The sequence below is a fragment of the Pelobates fuscus genome, chromosome 5 (genome assembly GCF_036172605.1).
Source record: "Pelobates fuscus isolate aPelFus1 chromosome 5, aPelFus1.pri, whole genome shotgun sequence".
NCBI classification, from domain to species: Eukaryota; Metazoa; Chordata; class Amphibia; order Anura; family Pelobatidae; genus Pelobates; species Pelobates fuscus.
Genome location: NC_086321.1, coordinates 260,513,198 through 260,533,875, shown reverse-complemented (window position 1 = coordinate 260,533,875; position 20,678 = coordinate 260,513,198). Strand labels below are relative to the sequence as shown.

The 20,678-nt window shown below is 41.6% G+C and overlaps 1 protein-coding gene across 1 annotated transcript; it reads left to right on the top strand.

The window, feature by feature from the left end:
- Positions 1 to 208: 208 nt before the first annotated feature.
- LOC134611402 (uncharacterized) lies at positions 209 to 18,753 on the top strand. Its single transcript, XM_063455266.1, has 5 exons — positions 209 to 316; positions 3,951 to 4,052; positions 4,258 to 4,317; positions 4,585 to 4,650; positions 18,417 to 18,753. Exons 1-5 carry the CDS (start codon positions 293 to 295, stop codon positions 18,477 to 18,479), a joined length of 315 nt encoding a protein of 104 aa, XP_063311336.1. The 5' UTR covers positions 209 to 292; the 3' UTR covers positions 18,480 to 18,753.
- Positions 18,754 to 20,678: the final 1,925 nt, after the last annotated feature.

Genomic DNA, 20,678 nt, shown 5'->3' with positions numbered 1-20,678 from the left:
CCAGAAGATTGCCTTCCTAAATCACAGAGAGATGGATGTGAATTGTAGCTAGGTATATAGTTTGCTAACAAACCCCTGGGAGTGTGGGTACCCATTACTTCCCCAGCCGCATTCCTCACACAGTCCACACACTCCTTTCAGTCACTGTGAGTAGGCGGCCCGGTTATGTCATGTTATCACCGCCCACTCACATGCCCCTATATATTGCTGCACTGAGCCTATAGAGTTACTACTTTCTGTGATCAGGGATTCTCTGTGTTCTGCATTCGACAGCAGCAGCTTAAACAACAAGATGGTGAAACAAATCCATTCATTGGTAAGAGAATGTGTTCCCCACCGGGTTCCAGTTAGGTCATTCCAGCGGTGTGTGTGTGTATTACAGGGTGTTCGTTTCTGATGACAGGTTTAGGGTTGTGCGTTTCCTGGTTCTGTCTTGTTTTTACATGAATGGAAGCTTGTGTCTTTCATGGCTGTCTTGAAAAAATAGATAATAATTTCATGTATAATTTGTCGAATTGGAAAAATTCTCAGTCTGCTATCCTTTCATTTTGGCTTTACATTTTGAAATTCGCTTTGAATTTTCACTTTAGTGACTAACCCTTTATATGTGATCATACAAGTCTAAAGTATGAATTGTGGGCTGTAGGATATTCTGGCCTGAAATTTGAGATTCACTCTAAGTTCCTAACAGTTCATACTTTAAACCCTTTAGTACGTCAGGCATGCTATGCTGTCCTGTAAGGGTGGGCTTCAAAGTTCATAGAATGATCAGTTGTCTGATATATTGATATCAAATATATATATATATATATATATATATATATATATGTATATTTCGATATCAATATATCAGACAACTGATCATTCAACATATATTTATTTATCTATTCATTTTATATAACTTATTCTATTAATTATAATTTGAGGAACCTGACAACACAGGCAGAAAGCCCAGATAATTTAATTTACAAGCCCTTTATTTTATCCTGAAACTTTCCAAAATACCATAAAACCTGTACATTAGGGTGCACTGTTGTACCTGGGAGACTTTTCTAAATACAAATGTTTTAAAACAGTAAAATGTAAAGGACGTTTTTTGTGTTCTTGCCAATAATATACGGCATGTGTCCACACTATCATTCTTTGAAGTTCTGCCTGTGTATAACATTCAGACTGATAGTCAGATGCGGACTTTAACTTGTGGTTTAGTGAATGATGTAAGGAACAAGGATTTAGCTTTGTTTCTCATGGTAGCTCTATTTGGAGTGGAAATGAACTGTACAAACATCAATCTAATTTGCCATCAAAAAAAGGACAGAAAGTGCCTGTAGCAAGTATAAAAAAGTATTGTCTTAGAGTCATGTCTACAAATGCTCGCAGTTTAGGGAATAAGACCCATGAACTTGGGGCAATAATGGCAACTGATAATGTAGATTTAGTCACTGTTACTGAGACATGGTATAATGAGAAACATGACTGTGACATAGCAATACCAGGGTATTTTATTTTTTATATAGAAAAGACAGGGAAGGCAAAAATGGTGAGGGGTGGCCCTGTATGTGAAGGATATCATGAAATCTAACCTAATAAAAGTTAGTGAGACTAACAGAGTCAGTTTGGGTTAGGTTAGAATTTGGTAATCACACAGTAATTTGGTAACTCTCCAAAACACCATAAACCCTGGACATGGGAAGTCTTGTTGTACTTGTGCGACATCGACGAACACAAATATGAGTGTTTTAGAGCAGTAAAATGGATAATGCTGATATCATTGGTGAAAAATGCAGAAAAAAACAAAATATGAAATCTAATTTTGGCCAGGGTTTGTGACTAAGTGGCTATTAAACATAGAACGCCGTAACGGCTTGCAGCCCCAGGAGCTCGGAGGTACTTACCTCCGCCACGATCCTCTTTGGGAGGACTGTCTGACAGCCCAGGCAGCCCTCCCTGGCAAATGAGGCCCCTGCGGGCCATGTGATCGCTCTCAAAGAGCGATCACTAGGCCCCCTATAGTTGGCTGTGGATCTGCCAGCAGGGGGACTGTCTGAGATGTCAGACAGTCCCCCTGCTGGTGGGAAGTGTAAACAAAAATGATTAAACATGTTTTAAAATAAATGAAATGTATTTATATATAAATATAATATTTTTATATTATAAATATAATATATATACATCTTACATATATGTAACGTCATACGTAATGTATTTAAATATTAATATAAGTACATATATTAGTATTAAAATACACTTAGAATGACGTTACATATATATAAGATATATATTATATATATAATACATCTATATATATTTTATATTTATATATACACGTATAATTACAATAATAAATAAATTAAATTATAAAATAAATAAATAATTGAAAAAATTTAAATAAATTATATATACACATGTAATTTCATTCTAACTGTATTTTGTTATTAATATATATATCGGTAACAAAATATTCTATATCTATCTATCTATATATAAAATACAAATAACCGCAAATATATATATATATATACAGATAAATATATACAATTACATAAATAACTACATAAGTGTACACGTAGACGTGAAATACATATATATGTATATATATTAAAATTCTACGTGTATATTTAAGTAATATTTTAACATAATTATGTGATTTAATTAGTTAAAATTTGATTGACATGCCTGACAACCCAGGCAAAAAGTGCAGAGAATTTGAATTGCAAGCACTATATTTAACCCTGTAACTTTCCAAGACACCAAAAAAACTGTACATGGGGGGTACTGTTTTACTCGGGAGACTTCGCTGAACACAAATATTAGTGTTTTAAAATGGTAACTTGTATTACAACAATGAAATTTTTAGTAAAAGTTAGGTTTTTTTTGCATTTTTCACACATGAACGGCACTTTTACTGATGATATTATTTTTGTAATGCAAGTTACCATTTTGAAACAAAAAATTGGCTTTTTTTGCAGTAAAGGCTAACAGTATTAAGACATTTACAGCTAAAATGTGAGGCGGAACTACAAATATTTTTAAAAATGAAAAATTTCTCAGTTTTTTTTATTTTCTTCATAATAAATTATGTTTCATATATACATATTTGATATAAAAAGTCTGATATAAACCCTGTTTCTCCTGAACAAAATTATATATAATAAGGGTGGGTGCATATAATATGAAAGAGGTGAATTACGGTTGAACAGACATATAGCGCAAATTCCAGTTTTTGTTTACATTTTGTTTTGATCAGAACATGCACTTTTGACTCCGTCCTGAAGGGGTTAATTACTAATATTAAGTACTCTTTACTTAGTATTAGTGAAGTTGGCTGAAAGAGCATTTCAGTACATAGCTCCTTCATACCGTGGGAATTAGGGAGCTATCTACTAAGCTGCTGCAAGATGCAACCGCAGCACGGATCGGAATTTCATTCATTCAAATGAAATTCCGATACAAACAAAGTCCCGAATTACGTCCTAACATGAATGGACAAACTGTTCTCATTCTGTTTGCCGGCGTTCTCTCTAAATGACAGGACGTTCGGGAATAGTGAAAGCAGGCATCGCAAGATTACGGATAAAATGTGAGAATTGTGGGAAAATTTCTCTGACCCACTTGAGCTGGTCAAGTGTAGGAAAAAAACATAAGACAAAGTTGTCTTATGTTTTAAAGAAAACTAGATCAGATGTGAGTAAAGAAGAACAGATCATGAGAGAGGGAGAGATGAGGAAGCAATTAGGGAAAGGTATGTTTGGCATTACAGTGCTGCTTTAACATTATATTGTCAGTGAAGTGACAGTTACCCTTCTTTCCTTTTAGCTTACAGGCAGCTTTCTATTTCCCCCCCGCTTGTCTGAATGATATAGACATCCATTTTTACTGTTATTGATGCTTATGGTACTTTGATTCTACACATTCATCCCAATTGTATTGTTTGTTTTCCACCCTTCTAGGATGATTACCAGAAAGCGATTGCCGTAAAAGGCAAGCTTGTTGTACTTGACTTCACTGCTACTTGGTGTGGACCATGCAGATTAATTGCACCTCGTTATGAAGTAAGTCTCACTACTCGCCTAGCAAGCATGCTTGAGTGGAAACTGCAGCTGCCTCAGATGACACAAAGCATTCCATAGTTGCTATGGGGTGGAGGGGGGGCAACTCCTACAGCTTCCAATCCCCCATTACAGCTGTCAGTCAATGATCCATGTATAGTAGCTAATTTAATATAATTATATTTATTTCTTCATTTACTTCTTCCAGAAATTCAGCGAAGAGTTCGTTAATGCTGACTTTTATAAAGTAGATGTGGATGAAGTGACGGTGAGTAAGCTATATTGTCTCTGCATGGCCTTCATAAACATACTAATTTAGAAAAGTGCATGGTTGTTGGGAGTATGTATTAAATGTACCATATTTATAATATTTTATTATTGAGTTATAAGGCACATCTTACATGTAGGTTTTGAGGTATAGAACATGGACTACTGAGTTTGATTGTGTCAACTGCCATATCATATATAACTATTTTAATCAGTTTATGATTTTTTTTTAATGTGTTGTGTATATTGTTTTTCTGTTTTATTTTAGGATGTCGCTCAACTCTGCGGAATCCGTGCTATGCCTACATTCATATTTTACAAAGATGGGAATAAGGTACTATAATATTTAACAAAATTTGTTATTGTTGGGGATTGTTCCCACCCCTTCCCCAATTATAAATAGTGAAACCTTTTTGAGTGCTTTGATGAATTACTTGGTGTCTGCCAGATACTGCTCCCCGCCTCTACTACTAATGCAGATAGCTGTAAGTTCCTAAGCATACAGTGAGGTGAAAAAGTATTTGATCCCCATCTAATTTTGAATGTTTGCCCACTGACAAAGAAATGATCAGTCTATAATTTTAATGGTAGGTGTATTTTAACAGTGTAACAAAAAAGTTCTACATTTATTTGCATGTCAATGAGTGAAATAAGTATGCGACCCCTTCGACTTAGTACTTGGTGGCAAAACCCTTGTTGGCAATCACAGAGTTCAGACATTTCTTGTAGTTGGCCACCAGGTGTGCACGCATCCCCTCTTTGCAGATCCTCTTCAAGTCATTAAGATTTCGAGGCTGACGTTTGTCAACTCGAATCTTCAGCTCCCTCCACAGATTTTCTATGGGATTAAGGTCTGGATGCTGGCTACTCCAGGACCTTAATGTGCTTCTTCTTGAGTCACTCCTTTGTTACCTTGGCTGTGTGTTTTGGGTCATTGTCGTGGTGGAATACCCATTTTCAATGCCCTGGCTGAGGGAAGGAGGTTCTCACCTGAGATTTGATGGTACATTGTCCCTTTGATGCGGTGCAGTTATCCTGTCCCCTTAGTAGAAAAACACCCCCAAAGCATAATGACTCCACCTCCATGTTTGACGGTGGGATGGTGTTCTTTGGGTCATAGGCAGCATTCCTCCTCCTCCAAACATGGCAAGTTGAGTTGATGTCAAAGAGCTTGATTTTGGTCTCATCTGACCACAACACTTTCACCCATTTCTCCTCTGAATCATTCATTCATTAGCAAACTTCAGACAGGCTTGTATACTTGCTTTCTTGAGCAGGGGGACCTTGCAGGATTTCAGTCCTTTCCGGCATAGTGTGTTACCAATTGTTTTCTTGGTGACTTTGGTCTTGAGATCATTAATAAGATCCTCCCGTGTAGTTCTGGGCTGATTCCTCATCATTCTCATGATCATTTAAAACTCCATGAGGTGAGACCTTGCATGGAGCACCAGACCGAGGGAGACTGACAGTTATTTTGTGTTCCTTCCATTTGCGAATAACTGTTGTCATCTTTTCAACAAGCTGTTTAGTGATGGTCTTGTAGCCCATTCCAGCCTTGTGTTGGTCTACAATCTTGTCCCTGACATCCTCGGACAGCTCTTTGGTCTTGGCCATGGTGGAGAGTTTGGAATCGAATTAATTAATTGCTACAGGTAACAAGCTGAGATTAGGAGCACTTCCTTTAAGCACTCCCTTGTCCCTCTAATCCCAGCTTGTTACCTGTATAAAAGACACATGGGAGCCAGAAATCTTGCTGATTGATAGGGGATCAAATTATTCTTTCTTTTGTATGCTAAATCACAACCTATTTTATTGCACCATGAACAAAGCTGTGTATAAACTGATAAAAGATGTAAGAGCAGCTCCATTATTTCTGAATAATGATTTGAACTATTCTTTGGGTTTAAATCACTTATCCTTTTGACTCCTGCTGGACATAAAATTATGGGTTAAGAAATATCCCTATAGACCAGAATTAGACACTCCTGATTGGAGTGTCTCAACCAGCTGTGGCGGGGATCTGAGTGCAGGTTTAGCAGAGCATCGTGTATGATATACATCATTAGCATCCTGCTCAGGGCCAACCTTTGAGATGTGCAAGCTGTGCGGTCGCACACGGAACCATGACAATGGGGGCTCCTGGTAGCAAACACAGCTCATAAGCAGAGACTAGCATATTAAATGAAAACTATTAACTGGTGGAACAATTGTGCACATTGCAGTGATAAATATCCCAGACTTCAAATAGTATACTGTTATAATTCCTGTTTTTTTATTACCAGCAAGTGTAACTGGCAATGTGGAAATTCACTGTTGTACAAACCTTTCTTATATATAGTGGATAATACAACCCAGAAGGCAGTACTGCAATAATTAAAATCCTGTCTATCCGTTGCATTTGGGGTGATAAACCCTTCTGTGGTATGAGTGTTTTCATTAAGCCATAATGCAATTTCTTTGCATTCTTGGAATTAGACTTCGAAATCAACTAGCAATATACTAGCAAGTGTTGCTTTCAATTGTAACCACAGCCGGTTCCTCTATTTACCACTATATCGTTTTAAAGCATAACATTTAGCAAGGCTAAACGTACAGGTATCTTAGCCATAATATTATATAGTTAGTAAGAGTTCCTCTTTTCAAAATATATTAATAATTGAGAACACAATATAAAATAGGGATTGTCTTGGAAGAAATAAAGTTTTGTCTTTTTAAATATTTTATTAAATAAAAATATAAATATAGACATATAAAATCCATTACAATAATTTATAGCAGAGTTTATAAGATTAAAGTATATGCTTGCAATATATTAAAATAGAATAACATACCTTCCATGTCACCCGCTCAGTCAAGGTAAAATGGAACAGCGTCTCTGTCTCCAAAATCTCTTCTCTGTGTCCTAATATTAATAAGTACACATATTTATACCTTTGATTTTCAATTAGGTCATGTTAGGACCTACCTTAACTTGGCAAAGATATGAGGCCATAACTTGGTAATTTCACATGGTAACATCTTATCTATGTTTAGACTAAACCATAAGGGTGCACGTAAAATGGGAAATTCCCTGACATGGGGAATTACACTAACCTAGGACAAAATGGCGTCCTAAAGTCTGAACACCATATTCACTGAAAATTAGTAAGAGGTCATTTATTTAAGAAACAATGTATGAAAAACAATATGTTCCATTTAAAAACAACAAGTTTGAGAAATATTTTAAAGACAAAGTACACCGTTTAACCCCTTAAGGACTGAGCCAAATGTACACGTTGTGAACAAAACAAAACCTGGCATTTGCGCTATATGTCTGTCCAACCGTAATTCACCTCTTTCATATTAAATGGACCCCCCATATTATATATAATTTTATTCAGGGGAAACAGGGCTTTTATTTAATATCAAATATTTAGCTATGAAACATAATTTAATATGAAAAAAATGGGAGAAAATAAGAAATTCTGTTATTTTTTTAGTTCTACATGACATTTTAACTGTCAATGTCATAATACTGTTTGCTTTTACTGCAATAAAATACACATATTTGTATTCAGCAAAGTCTCACGTGTAAAACAGTACCCCCTATGTACAGGTTTTATGGTATTTTGGGAAGTTACAGGGTCAAATATAGCATGTTACATTTGAAATTGAAATTCGCCAGATTGGTGACGTTGCCTTTGTGACTGTATAGTAGCCCAGGAATTAAATTTACACCCATAATAGCATACCATATGCAATAGTAGACAACCCAAGGTATTGCAAATGGGGTATGTCCAGTCTTTTTTAGTAGCCATTTGGTCACAAACACTGGCCAAAGTTAGCGTTAGTATTTGTTTGTGTGTGAAAAATGCAAAAAACGCCAATTTTGGCCAGTGTTTGTGACTAAGTGGCTACTAAAAAAGACTGGACATACCCCATTTGCAATACCGCTGTAATACGCTGTAACTTTTGAAAACACCATAAAATTATTTCTTTCTACGTGTATATTGATATAAATATATATATATATATATATATATTAATATCACAATACAGTTAGAACGAAATAACACATATCTATATATTTTTTTATTATAATTTTTTTATTATTTTTTACATTTTATTTGTTAACGTATTTACATATTTTTTGTTATATTATATATAAATATATATATAACAATAATTTTATATATATATATATATATATATATATTTAATCAGTATCAGTCTACGTGTAATTTGATATTAATATATATATATATATATATATATTAATAGTAAAATACACCAAGACAGTGTATGTGTGTGTGTGTATATATATATATATATATATATATATGTGTATATATATATATACTTAGATCAGAGAACAATTAGGAAGCATTGGCCCATTTTAATTCAAGATACATTTTTAAGAAATATTTTGCCTAAAAAACCCTGTGTTATTTATAAGAAGACTGAAAGTTTAAAATCCATCTTGGCCCCAGGTGTTTTACCAGAGGTTAAGATGAAGAATGGCCCAACAACCCATATTAATAATTATTTTAAGAGAGTAACCAAAAGTTTTTTTTAAATGTGGCAGATGCAGTACATGCAGATTTCAAGATCTTAAAACAGTAGATTTTAAGAAGTCTTTAAAATCAAGCACTTTATTAACTGCCAATCTAAAAATGTTACATACTAGCTACAATGTAAATGTGGTATATAATATGTGGGTCATACTATTCGTAAATTGCATGTAAGGTTATTAGAGCATTTTAATGGAATCAATCAAGACATTGCATGAATTGTAAAGATTTTAAATTTGAAAATTTTATATGTATCGGTATCTATCTAGTCACCCTCCATTGGAGAGGGGGTGACACAGAGAAATCTTTAGCAATGAAAGAGACCGAATGGATTTTTAAACTTAGAACTTCAGTGCCTAATGGCCTGAACATGGATTTAGACATTCTGGTATTTTTTTTTGAAAATCTTTTTATTGAGGGATTTGCGAAGACGACAGGTCAAACTGATAGGACTCGCAGGTCCAGCATTGCAGATGAAACAACATAAGAGAACAGGCATACAATGTTAATAAGTGTTTACCAGTTAATCAATAGCAGTATAAGCAATAATATATTATACGTCGACTGGACCTGGCCCTACATAAGCTTAACTTCAACATATGAAAAGATATAAGCGGGAGTAATCCCGCTCAATAAACCACTTTATATACTAAATCCTAGAGTGTTATGCAATATGTATGAACGGGTGATGTCTGGGATCGAACTCGCCATTGTGTACAATACTCATTATAGAAATCTATCGTACGGTGTGTTCGACTTTATATTCCATTTTCCATTTTGAGAGTAATGTATCTGGAAATTAGCGGGCTAGCAGTGTCGATACCAGAGCAAAACCCTGGATATATTAAGAGTAGCTTCATGTGCCGAGGTGAAGACCCCAGACCCTGAGTTAACTTGGAAGTCGGGTCCTATGACTAATAATGGCATCGTATATGACACATCGACGGTCCCCTCCATCCCAGTTCTGGGTCAGGCCCGCAGGCCATTTCAATGCGCCTGAAAAAGGGTGGGGGCGTTAGGGAGTTCACTATCTCAGGTATCATAAGAGAAGTGTATTGTGTTGTGTGTTTTGCGAGCTATCTTTGCATAGGGAGGAATTGTGTCGTGAGTGTGTCACGTCTGTAACCTACGTCTCGGCGGGTATTATCCCGTCATAAGGCAGTTAATCACCAAATCTGATAGTCAGGCATTTCAATCCGTGAGTGTTTGCCGTCTCGTGTTATTTTCGTGTGTATATCTCGGATCTCCTTGTCGCGTTTCAAGAGTGAAGTGTGTAGTCATTATCTCACAGTGAGTGTCTAAAGGACTCCTCCGGTCTGAGTCCGGAACCCCGGTCACCGACATGAGGGGTAGAGGAGGGGGGGTTAAGGGGGGAGAGGATGAATGGGACAGACAGGGTGTTGCTCCTTCTGCCTAGCTCGGAACGGCTCGTGCACCCAACGGGCCCCCCGGTGCGCCCCCAGCTCCACGGCATCGAGAAATATACATGAACCACGGCGTCCACATCTCCGTATGCTTTGTTTCCCTGCCAGTTAGGACAGAGTAGGCTGCTTCAGCACCCTGGATCTCCTCTACCCTACGAATCCATTCGGACTCGGAAGGCGTATCAGGTTTTTTCCAGTGGGCTGGAATGTTGGCTTTGGCGGCGTTGAGTAAGTGCCGCAATATCGATTTCTTGTACGAAGAAATAGAGGACGTCGTGATGTGCAGTAGAACGAGTTCCGCGGTCCAGTCCGGGACATCCCCCAGGATCAGTACGATTGTTTCCCTGATCATCTCCCAGTATGGGGTTATAGCCGTGCAATCCCACCAGATGTGTAACACCGTTCTGCGCGTCTCTTGACATCTCCAGCACACAGAAGGTATGGAGGGGAATATGCGGTGCAATAAGGTAGGCGTCCTATACCAATGGGAGATGAGTTTATAATTCATCTCTTGGTAATAAGAACTCATGGAGCTCTTATGTTGCCATAATAATGCTGTTTCCCATTGTTGTACCGTGAGAGATGTTCCAAGTTGTTCTTCCCATTGTCTTTTGAACGTCTGTGGCGCCGTCGCATGACTGGTCAGGAGGTGTGTATATAGGACTGAAATAGCATGTTCCACAGCCGTGCCCTGGTCGCAGAGGTTCTCGAACCATGTGAGGGGTCTGTGCAGTTAGTCTTTATGAGGTAGTGTTTCGTAAAAGTGCTGTAATTGGAAGTATCGGAAGCAGATGAGAGGCGTCCGTGGTCTGTCGCCCAGCATCGAAGGCAAAGTCCGCAGCCTCCCGCCCTCGAGAGCCCTGTGGATAGGTATATACGTCCCTATGTCCTGCAAGGGCCAGGCTATGGGGGGAAGTCCCCCACCTATGGCCTCATTATGCGTTATCGGGAGCATCGGGCTTGGGGATGGGGATATGCGATCCAACTGTCTCACAGATCTCCATCCCACCAGGGTCTGGAAGGTTAGTCCCTCGACAGGGTGGCGGATCGGTGATCGCCCCGGGGAGCCCCATATGTGTTCCTCCAATGTCGGACCTATAAGACCTTTATCAAGTGCCACCCATTGCTTGGTGGAGGGTGTTACATGCCAGTCTAGGACGCGTTGCATGATTGCGGATTGGTAGTATTTCCTGAAGTCGGGCAATGCCAACCCACCCTGGATTCTAGGTCGGCAGATGATTTTGTGTCGGATCCGAGATCGACCGCCTCTCCAGACATACTTGAGCACCACCGTCTTCAGGGTAGAGAAGAAGACCAGTGGTAGAGCAAGAGGTATGGTCTGCATAAGGTACAGAATCCGCGGAAGAATGTTCATCTTGATTACCGCGACTCTGCCGTGCCATGTGATGTGTGGGTGTGCCCACCTGGTGAGGTCCGAAAGTACGGTCTTTAGTAAGGGTGCGAAGTTGTGTTGGTAAATGCTACTCGGGTCCTCTGACACCCAGACCCCCAGATACTTCATTTTGTCACGACACCAATGAAATGCGAACTCTGTTTCCAAGGAGTGGAATTCCTCTGAGGGGAGCGTGATGTTCAAGACCTCGCATTTCGAAACATTGAGCTTAAATCCGGAGATCTGCCCGAATCTATCGAATTCCTTGAGGAGGCACGGCAACGTGATCCTAGGGCTGCGGGCAAAGAAAAGAAGATCATCCGCGTATGCTGCCACTTTGTGTTGTGTCCCCTTCCAATCATACCCTTGGATGTCTGGATTACTGCGAATCGCTTGTAATAGGGGCTCCAGAGAGAGGGCGAACAATAAGGGCGAGAGCGGGCATCCTTGTCGGGTTCCGTTGCTGATTGCGAAGTCCCCAGTCGTGGCCCCGTTAACCCGCACAGACGCCCGTGGCCTGCTGTATAGCGCGGATATCCAAGCAAGGAGTCTCTGCCCGCAGCCTTGCAATTGGAGGGTATCCAGCATATACGTCCAGTTGACACGATCGAATGCCTTTTCGGCATCGGTCGATAACAGGAGCAACTGTGTCCCCAATTTTCTCGCGTGGTGCTGGATGGAAAAAAGTCTCAATGTGCTATCTCGAGCCTCCCTACCCGGAATAAAGCCCGTCTGGTCTGGGTGTATAAGGTCCGGAAGCAGATGTTTAAGACGGGTGGCTATAACCTTCGTGAACAGCTTGGCATCTATATTTAGTAAGGAGATCGGCCTGTAGCTACCACACTGTAAGGGGTCTTTCCCCGGTTTCGGTAAGACCGTGATGGTGGCAGCCAAGGATTCCGTCCCCAGGGTTCCTCCCTCTCCAACCGCGTTGACTGCCTTAGAAAGCCAGGGCAACAATGTATTCGTAAAGCTCTTGTAGTATCCCGTGGGGAAACCGTCTGGTCCGGGGGCCTTGCCCGTTTTGGAGGCCTTAAGGGCCGCGGCCAGTTCGTCTATGGTTATCGGGGCATCCAAAAGTGTGGCAGATTCTTGGTCTATCACCTTGGTGATTGTTTCGGTCAAATAGTCCCGCGTCGCGTTGTGTACACTCGGGACTGTAGGGGTTCCATTAGGACCATAGAGATTATACAAGCGTTCATAGTACAGTCGAAACTCCTCCGCAATTGTCTGCGGGAACGGGGAAACTTCTCCCGAAGTCATCCAGATCTTATGGATTTGTCGTTGGGGCTGGGGGCCTTTCAGTAGTCTCGCCAGATATTTGCCCCCCTTGTTTGCGTGTGTGTAGTAGAAGCCCTTTGTACGTTGAACCGAGCTAAGGTGTCTTTTAAGGATGAGGTCCTTCAGTTTCCTCCTCTGTTCCATTAATTCGCTATACGTAGCGTTAAGTTGGGAGCGTTTATGTTGGCGTTCCAAGGTAGAGATAGCAGTATAAACTTCGACCATGTCCTGCATGAAAGCCTTACGCTTCTGGGACGCGATGCGAATGAGTGTGCCCCGGATTACACTCTTGTGAGCTTCCCAGATGGTAATAGGGGAAGATTCTGGGGTGTCGTTTTCTCTGAAGTATTGGTCCAGTTCTTGTTGGATTTGCATTCTAATGCCCGGGTCCAGTAATAGAGACGGGTTGAGCCTCCAGGTCCATTTCTTCGGTCTGTAAAGAGGTGAGTTCAGCTCAATCCCGACTGAACCATGATCTGACCAGGTGGTCGTTCCAATGTCTGCCCCGCGAAGATGGGAGAGGCCTTCCCTCGCGATAAAGATATAATCTATACGTGAGTAACGATTATGGAGTGCGGAGTAATAGGTAAAATCTTTTGTCGAGGGATGAAGGGCCCTCCAGCAATCCACTAATCGTAAAGAGTCGAGCGATTGCCGGATTGACCTAATGTTGCGTTGTGGTATGCAGCTATGACCCGTGAAGGAGTCCAGGGTTGGGTCGAGTGGGGCGTTGAAGTCCCCTCCCATCACCAATATCCCATCCGTGAAGTCCTCCAGTTGGAGTAAGACATTGCGAATAAATGATGCTTGCCTTTTGTTGGGGACATAAATAGTCGCTATCGTATAAATCTTATCCGCTATGGTGCCTTTGAGGAAGAGATATCTCGCCTGGGAATCCTGAACACGTTCCAACTCTTTAAAATCCAATTCCGTCGCAATTAATATGGCTACACCAGATTTGTGAGCTGTAGGGTGGTTGCAAAAGTAGTTAACAGGGTAGTGTCTACTTCGCAGTCCAGGTGCCGAACCTTCCTTGAAGTGCGTTTCTTGTAGCAAGGCAATTGAAATGTGTTTCTTCCTCATTTCCCGCAGCAGGTGCGTTCGCCTTTCCGGGATGTTAAGTCCCCTGCAGTTCTGGGTGAGGAACCTCAGAGGTGCACTCTGGAATGCCATATTCACCTATACGTGTCGGCAGGATTCCCAAACGAAGGAGGGCCGGGTGGTATCCCCAAGATGCCAGAAGGCCAGGGGCGACCGCGCACCCGATGCGTGGGCCGGCAGTCGAGCGGCAAGAAGGGAGCAGGTGGGGAAAGGGGGGAGGGCGTGTAGAAGGGAGGGCGAGGGTAAAAGGGGGAAAGCGGGCGATAGCAGTAGTCGGTTGCCGGTGAGCCGGAGTCGGTACAGGAGGGTCAGGCTAACAGTGTCTTGTATATGTATAGGGAGTCGTGTAACTGTACGTAGGTAACTTCCCAGAAACCAGTGAACGTCCCGAGTTAGGATCCCCTCAACAGGTTGAAGGGGAGTCTCGCGCGGTAACCGGTTGCGGCTGAAGTTAGCTCCGGGACCAGCCCAGGAGTCCAAGTTCCTTCCGTCCGGTCACCAAGTGACTAGCGCGAGTATAGGTTGTAGAGAACGTGGGTCAAGCCCCAGCCAAGTGAGGTGTCAGAGAGTCGATGGGTCAAGTACGAGGACATCCACTCCACCACACCCCCCAGTTTGAGCTTTGAGCAAACAGTAACAACATGGGAACAGTGCGCGTCATAATTGGAGCGAGCAGTCGACAACGTCAATCATCATGGTTATATATACATTGCCCCCCATGACACAATATGAGGAGCCCCATAGTACCCGAGTCCCTCTAGCCCCTTAGAACCATTGCGCCAGAGGTGTCCCCGGGCGACAGCAATCTCAGGTGTATCACCAGGAGGGGGGGGGGGGGGGAGATACTCAGGGTCACAATTGCATCAAATGATTAGGGTTAAGTATAAACGCTGCACGCGCTGTTGTGAACCAGTGGGCCCAGGAAGTAGCGGTGAACCATGCAAGCGCCCCACCCACTAGGGAGGGGGGGGGGGAGGGAGGGGGAGGGGGAGTGGGAGGGAGGGGGAAAGGAGCTTCGGGCCTCCATAACCTTCCGTGCGAGCCTGATTGACAATGTACGTGGGTACGGGCCCAAAGTGAGGTGCATGCATAAAATCAGTAAAACATCACAATGTATGGTAAAAGCATGAAACGCAACTCCTGTTTCCCCCCATCCCCCCCCCCCAAAGCCAGTCAAGAAGGAACCAACAGTCCCCTATATGTCCCTGTAAAGAAGGAGTCCCCTACAACAGTTGAACAATCGACTCCAGGCAGTCTTCACCCGGGTTAAACCCACGAGAGGTGCCATCCACAGGGTAACAAGTGCGGATACATTGCAGTGCCCCGCTTCCCCCCCACCCCAAGGCGAGGTGAACCCATTCTAGCTTGTAAAGAGTTAGCGGTTGGAGATACATACAGGCCGGTGCCAATACTTCTATGAGACCCTCGCCTGTGTCAGAGGCAGGACCTGGTTCCCCCCCCAGACTGTATGCCCCACTCCCCCCCACCCAAAGCCCATCTCCCTTCTTATCAAGCCCAAAGTACAAAGTACCTGCAACTGAGTCATAAGTCAAACCTGCTTCCTGTAGACTCTGGGAGGCGGAATCGGCCATCCGGCAACAGCTTGAAGGGACACATCGTGGTTGGGTAAGAGGGGCGTTTGAGGTGTTGAGGGTGCAAGTAAGGAAAGCTGTCCCGGGGTTGTATCAGGTGGTGCATGGGTCCAGGCTGGCAAACGGTGTCACTCCTCTGGAGATAACGGGTCTCTGCGGCCTCCCATATGCGGAGCAGTGGGCGCTCTCCCACCCCGATGTCTAGGTCCCCTCTGCGGCCTTGGTGGCGGATTCAGAGAGCCCAAGATCCAGTCAGGAACCGGCGGTGAGGGAAGGCCCAATTCTTCCATGAAGCGCGGTACCTCTTCAGGCCACTTCAGCGAGAGCCAACGGTTTTGATGTCTGACTTGCAGGGAGAAGGGGAATCCCCATTTATAAGGTATGTTGCGATCTCTTAATATCGTAGTGACCGGTCGTAAGGCCCTCCTGGCTTCGAGCGTCATTGGGGAAAAGTAATTATAGAGAGAGACCTGGGTCCCCCGGAAGGGCCAGGTCTGCCGTTCCCTGGCCTTCAACATTATGGCATTCTTTATCGGGAACGAGTGTAGGCTGCAAATTAGATCACGCGGGCCCTCCTCTGCTGAGCGGGGTCGCAAGGCTCTGTGTGCCCTCTCAAACTTAATTTCTGCCGGCGGAGATGGTTGCAGGAGAGAGCTAAAGAGATCAGTAAGTGTAGCTACTGCATCCTCCAGCCCCTCAGCTTCAGGCACCCCGCGGACTCGTATGTTGCACCTTCTTCCCCTATTGTCAACATCCTCCATCTGTCGGCGTAGGGAGAGCAACATCTCGCCCTGACGCGCTACCGCGGTGTCAGTGGCCGTCGCCCTGGCTGTAAGGGCCTCATTCACTTCCTCCATCACTGTAATGCGGCCTGCCTGCGCGGTGAGGTCGTTGCGCATCTCCGCTATCTCGGAGCGCATGGTGTCCTGAATTGTGGTGATAATGGCCTGGAGGTCAGCTTTTGTTACTACTGACTCCTTTAAGTCCCGCAGGGAGGCTTCAATGCGGCTCAGGGTTGGTACCTCCGTGTCCGGCGCTGATGTAGTGGGCGCCGCCATCTTGGGACTTGGAGAGCCTCCGCTCGATCCGGATTGCGGCTGTAAGAAGCCGTCCAGCGGTCCCTGTTGTGGGTTCTTAGGGGTTTGGGGATGCTCCGGGCGTTTTGTGCGCCCCATGAAGTTAGTGGATGTGCGCTTATGTAGCTATTTGGGGTCCGGTGGAGCGGAGCTCTTTCCTCACGCGGCCATCTTGGCTAGAGCCGGAACCACACCCCCTAGATATTCTGGTATTAATGGATTGGTTCCCTTACGATATTGCTCTTTTTATGTATTTTACAATGGTAAAATTAATTTTTAAATATTGTTATTACATTTTGTTGTTACAAACTTTCCACTTTTTTCTCCATAGATAATCCATTTTGTACCACCATTTATCTTGATTGTGTATTTTCTCATTTTCTGTTTTTGCACTTTTTCCTTCCTGTGTTTTTATTTACGATTTTAGAATTATAATGTATTATATTTTTTATATTCCTTGTACCATTTATACACATTTTGTGTTTGATCAAGATGCTGTATCTACTCTCATCGGTCTGTATTCTGATTTGGTATCTCTATATATTTTATGTCTTCCACTATTGCCTACAAATTGATTCCGGCATACATAGACATCCTTTTTTGGACACTCTTTTTTTAATTAGTATTTTTTATTAGTTTTTATTAGTTTTGTTTCCACATAGAATCAATTTGTGGACTTTGCTTTTTCTTTCCTTACAGCACAGGGTTTGATACCTGAGTTTGTCTATAACTGTCTAGGACTAGGTTGTCTACTTTTTCAAATGGTATGCTATGATGTGGGTAATTCTCATTCCTGGGCTACCATATGGTCTCAAAGGCAACATAATCAAGCTGTCAAGTTTCAATGGTCAAAAGCAGAAAGGGCAAGTCTTCTATTTGACCCTGTAACTTTCCAAAACACCATAAAACCTGGACATGGGAGTTCTGTTGTACTTGTGAGTCATCACTGAACACAAATATGAGTGTTTTAGAACATTAAATCATATACTGCTGATTATATAATTGGCGAAAGGACAGTTTATTTGTTAAAAAAAAAAAAGGAAAAAAATAAATCTGGCCGCTTACTTTCACCATTGTTTTGTGACTAAGGGGCTTTTAAGAAAGACTGGAAAAATCCTATTTTATATACCTGGGGTTGTCTACTTTTCCAAATGGTAAGCCATGATGGGGCAATCTTCATTTGTGGGCTGCCATACAGTCTCAAAGGCAACCAATCTGGCAAAATTGAATATGTAAAATCTTAAAATGGGGAAAGCCCTATATTTGACCGTGTATCTTTCCAAAACCCCATACAACCTGTACATAGGGGGTCATGTTGCTGAGACATTGCTGAACACACATATGTGTGTTTTATTGCAGTAAAAACTAACCATATTATGACATTTACAGTTACGATGCCACACAGAACTAAGAAAATAGCATTTCTTAATTTCTCACCGTTTTTACCTTTTTATTCTTATAAAATTATGTTTCATATATAGATATGTGATGTGAAATAAAAGCTCTGTACCCTGAACAAAATTATATATAAGTGTGGGTGCACTTAGAGAGGGCAATTATGGATGAACAGACATATAGTCAAATTCTAGGGTTTGTTTTAATCAGAATGTGTACAATTGCCTCAGCCCTTAAGAGGTTACAATGTTGGCAGATTTTAATCTTCTGCTTCTAATCTTTTGACAGATTGATGAACTATGTGGTGCTAATGAAGGGGAACTGAAGAAAAAGATCTCTGCACATGTATAAAGAAACTAATCCTGATCATAGAATCTATTCCTGCAGGACATCAATAGTTAGCTGCCAGTGGACTATGTTTTTAATATGAACACTCAGGATACTGACATTTAACTTAAATATCAATAGTCTCATGTTTACTTTTGGAACATATCTACAAAAGATGAGAAGTGAAATGGGTCCACAACACGTCTACTTTATGAACATATATTAAGTCCTATTTTAAGAATTTGTACCTCTTGAACAGTAGCTTTTGACTTTTATTGCTGGAAATGCATGTTTTTTCTTTGTTTGTTTTGTTTTTTCATTTACATTTGTCAAAATGGAAATTAAAATTATACGAGATGGTCATTAATTTTTGTGTTGTGTGTTTAAAATATATATAAATATATATATATATTTATATATATATATATATATTTATATATATATATATATATATATATATATCTATATATATCTCACAGTAAGTGTTTTGTTGCATTTACTAGAGTGAAAGGGGACAATGTGATAGTGGCAGTTATTTCCCCTATTACAATTCACTTGTATCTTTAAGATTTATACTAACCTAAATAAGTTACAATTATTTTAAGGGTTAATGGCTGGTGTGGTATAGAGTTAAAGGAGATTACTTTATTGTAACAGTCCTAGGTGGCAGCTATTTTAGATGAGAGTGTTCGGCTGTTCTTGGCTAGGTTTTTTTTTCCTTTGGATGTTGATCTTGCAAGTGAACCAATCAACTAATAATGCAACCAGAGGGTATTGGCATCACGAGAATAAAATTAATTGTTATTGGCTAGAAGCTCCAAACAAGGTCACATTAAATGCAGGTGTGATGAATCACCTGGCACCCCGACTGGGTTACTCCACCAGTCGATGCTTCCTAGCTGATGCTGAGGACCATAAGCACCACAGCGGACACCATAAGCACCGTAGACCCCACAAACCGCCGCAGCTTGGTTGGGGTCTCGCCGACCCTTCCCATCCTGGACCAAACTGAGGGACTCAGTGGGAAGGCCTCTCATCCATGAGAGTATAGCTGTGAAGCTCTTATAAGAGTGGTATAGCTGTATAGCAGGTTCCCTACAATCACCTTGTTGGGGACAGGGACACAAACTTATACACCAATGATAACAGAATTACAATCTAAGGCACTCCCACACACAATACAATAAGCCTTCCTCTTTACTTAGGAGATAATTGAGTCAAGCACTATACTATATCAAACACAAAAAAACATTTTTACAAAACCTCCAAAACACCTTAAAACACATAAAAATACCCACATCCCCTGATAGCCCTGATCTGGGTGACCAACATGTCATAGATGGCCGCCACCTCGTGATTCTCTATAGGAACTGCAGCCACCCAGACGAACAATTAGAACACTGCGGTTAGAAACGTTCAAAGTTGTTAATTGGTGTTAACAAGCTCCAGGGTGGTCTATGGTTCATGCGGTTATTCGGTAATTTGAAGTGCCACTTCGAATTGCTGCAGGAATTCAAAGTGCTGCTTCATAAGTCCAAAAAAGCACAAACAGTGATTTAAAGTTTTATCACGGGGCCATAGTCACAGGGTAAGAGGCTGGCAAGTATGCCCCTCCAAGAACCCGTGATGAGGCCCAGTTCATCAAACCAGGCAGTGGTCATTATGGGATTACATAATCCCTAAAGTTTCAGGGATATTTGTGTTCTTTTAATTATCTGTTTTATCTCTCATAAATGGTGTGATTAGTTTTGCAGTTGTTTACTAAACTGATTCTCAATCACCCTTTTGGCAGTGGCTGAAAACTGAAAAATTAGAACTGTGATATCTTTCCAGGTCCTGCTTGTAAAATCAGATGATACAGAAATGTAAAATAGCACATCATTTGTTGAAACTTAGTGAAAAGTAGGGGTTTGAGAGGGTTAATACAAAGAGAAACCACCACAAAAACCCTTTAAGTGGAGCGCTTTAGTATACTTACCCCTTTTTTTTGCGGTATCGGGTTATCCCAGGTAGGGTTAAATATGCCAAACAAGAAAAAAGAGAGAGATCTTTAATGGTGAAGTACGTCTAGTAATGGTAAGAGTGGGGGATTGGCTCAAATCACATATGGTGTGCATAAGGGGACACCTTCCCTCTTTGGTTTTCTTACTTCAATCCTCAACAGTTTACTTCTCCAGAGTGTAGCTGCAGAAAGGTCTGCAAATATCTTGACCTTGATCCTCA